Raw genomic sequence first — 1,098 nt, forward strand, 5'->3', positions numbered from 1 at the left:
GCGCCTCAGCAGCAGCTCGGCAGAAAGAGCCCACCAGCTTGTTCGCCCTGCAGCAAAACCCTAAACCCTAAACCCTAAACCCTAGGCCCCGGCCGCTGGGAGGTAAGCGCAGATCCTAAACCCTAAACCCTAAACCCCAAACCCTAAACCCTGAGGGGCGAACAGCGCAGGCACAAAAAAGGCCAGGCGGCTCCCAAGGCGGGCAGCTGCTGCAGACCGAGCTAGGGTTTAGGGTTTAGGGTTTACGTTTGGAGAGCCTTGTCGACGATTTCGTCCATCTTTTTGAAAAGCTGCTCCTGCTGCTTGTTGAGTTCTGCGCGGTGTACAGACACCTCAGCCCCAGCTTGCTGCTGCCACAGCAGCAAAGTTTTGCTGCGGAGAGCAGCAGCAGCAGCAGCAACTTCATCTGGCAGCAGCGGCAGCTCCCGCTGCAGCAGCCGACTCAAGTCCCGCGTGAATAGCAGCAGCAAGTCGTTCTTCGCCATGGCGCTCTGCGCCACAAACCCCAAACCCTAAACCCTAAACCCTAAACCCTAAACCCTCAACGCCGCAAGAGCTGAGAGCGAGGGAACGAAAGACACGGAAAACGAAACGCGCACAAGCCCTTAAACCTCAAGAGCAAACCCCAAACCCTAGACCCTAAACCCTAAACCCTAAACCCTCACTCGGACGGTGGAGAAGTGGTTCATAAAGACCTGAACGTCTCCAAACATATTTGCATTTGCTGCAGCAACAAGAAAGCGCGTGAGCTCTGCAAGGTCCCTGCCCGACATATAAACCTGCTGCTGCTGCTGCTGCTGCTGCAGCTGCTGCAGCGGCTGCTGCTGGTGCAGCGAGAGCATCGGCTGGCCCGCAGCGAGCTTGCGCTTCGGGTTAGCAGCAGCAGCAGCAAACAGCTGCTGCTTGAAAGCAGCAGCAGCAGCAGCATAAGAAGGATCTTCATCTGCTGGCAGCAGCAAATCCAAACGCTGCAGCAGCGAACCCTTTTCTGTGGGCGCCCGCAGCGCGAAACAGTCCACGCTCGAATACAGCGACCTGCGCCAAACCCTAAACCCTAAACCCTAAACCCTAAACCCTAAACCCTAAACCCTAAACCCT

At 56.6% G+C, this 1,098-nt stretch overlaps 1 protein-coding gene across 1 annotated transcript; it reads right to left on the minus strand.

The window, feature by feature from the left end:
- Positions 1-242: 242 nt before the first annotated feature.
- On the minus strand, positions 243-1,035 carry ETH_00036040 (uncharacterized protein; the record flags this gene model as incomplete). Its single annotated transcript, XM_013379993.1, has 2 exons — positions 243-491; positions 666-1,035. Coding segments are annotated over 2 exons (619 nt in total), but the record flags the coding sequence as incomplete, so codon positions are not given.
- Between the last annotated feature and the right edge of the window lie 63 nt (positions 1,036-1,098).

This window comes from Eimeria tenella, genomic scaffold, assembly GCF_000499545.2.
Source record: "Eimeria tenella Houghton genomic scaffold, Eth_scaff4291, whole genome shotgun sequence".
NCBI lineage: Eukaryota > Apicomplexa > Conoidasida > Eucoccidiorida > Eimeriidae > Eimeria > Eimeria tenella.